The sequence below is a fragment of the Eimeria mitis genome, genomic scaffold (genome assembly GCF_000499745.2).
Source record: "Eimeria mitis Houghton genomic scaffold, Emh_scaff1430, whole genome shotgun sequence".
NCBI lineage: Eukaryota > Apicomplexa > Conoidasida > Eucoccidiorida > Eimeriidae > Eimeria > Eimeria mitis.
In genome coordinates, this window is record NW_013569194.1 from 8917 (window position 1) to 9336 (window position 420).

General features: G+C 60.2%; 1 protein-coding gene across 1 annotated transcript in view; it reads left to right on the plus strand.

Moving 5' to 3' along the window:
• Window positions 1–420, plus strand: part of EMH_0036860 (uncharacterized protein) — a gene marked incomplete at both ends in the record, with an annotated part of 11723 nt that overhangs the window by 8222 nt on the left and 3081 nt on the right. Inside the window, one exon of the mRNA XM_013495130.1 lies at window positions 76–418. Within this exon, the coding sequence (XP_013350584.1) occupies window positions 76–418 (343 nt within the window). The remainder of the gene's footprint in view (window positions 1–75; window positions 419–420) is intronic.

Sequence of the window (420 nt, forward strand, 5' to 3'; positions counted from 1 at the left end):
CCCCCCAGGGGGGCCCCCGGGGGGGCCCCCAGGGGGGGCCCTGGGGGCCCCAGTGGAATGCACTGGTGGGTCTAGGTACCCTCGTCCCTGTTGTATTAGAGGCTGGGTTGGTGTCTTTTGATGAGGTGCTGCTGCTGCTGCAGCAGATAGAAGAGTGCATGCAGCAGCAACTGCAGCAGCAGCAGCAGCAGGGGGCTGTAGATTCATCTTTGTCTTCTTCTTTGGGTCTTGCTGGTTTAGCTCATCTAACTCAATCCCTGCTGCCATTGTTGCTGCTGCTGCAGCAGCAGCAGCAACAGCTACAACAGCAGCAGCAGCAGCAGCAGCAGCAGCAGCAGCAGCGTCAACGGCAGCGTTACTACCGCATGCAGCAGCAGATCCAGGAGCTGCAGCGGCTGCTGCTGCAGTTCGACCTCATCA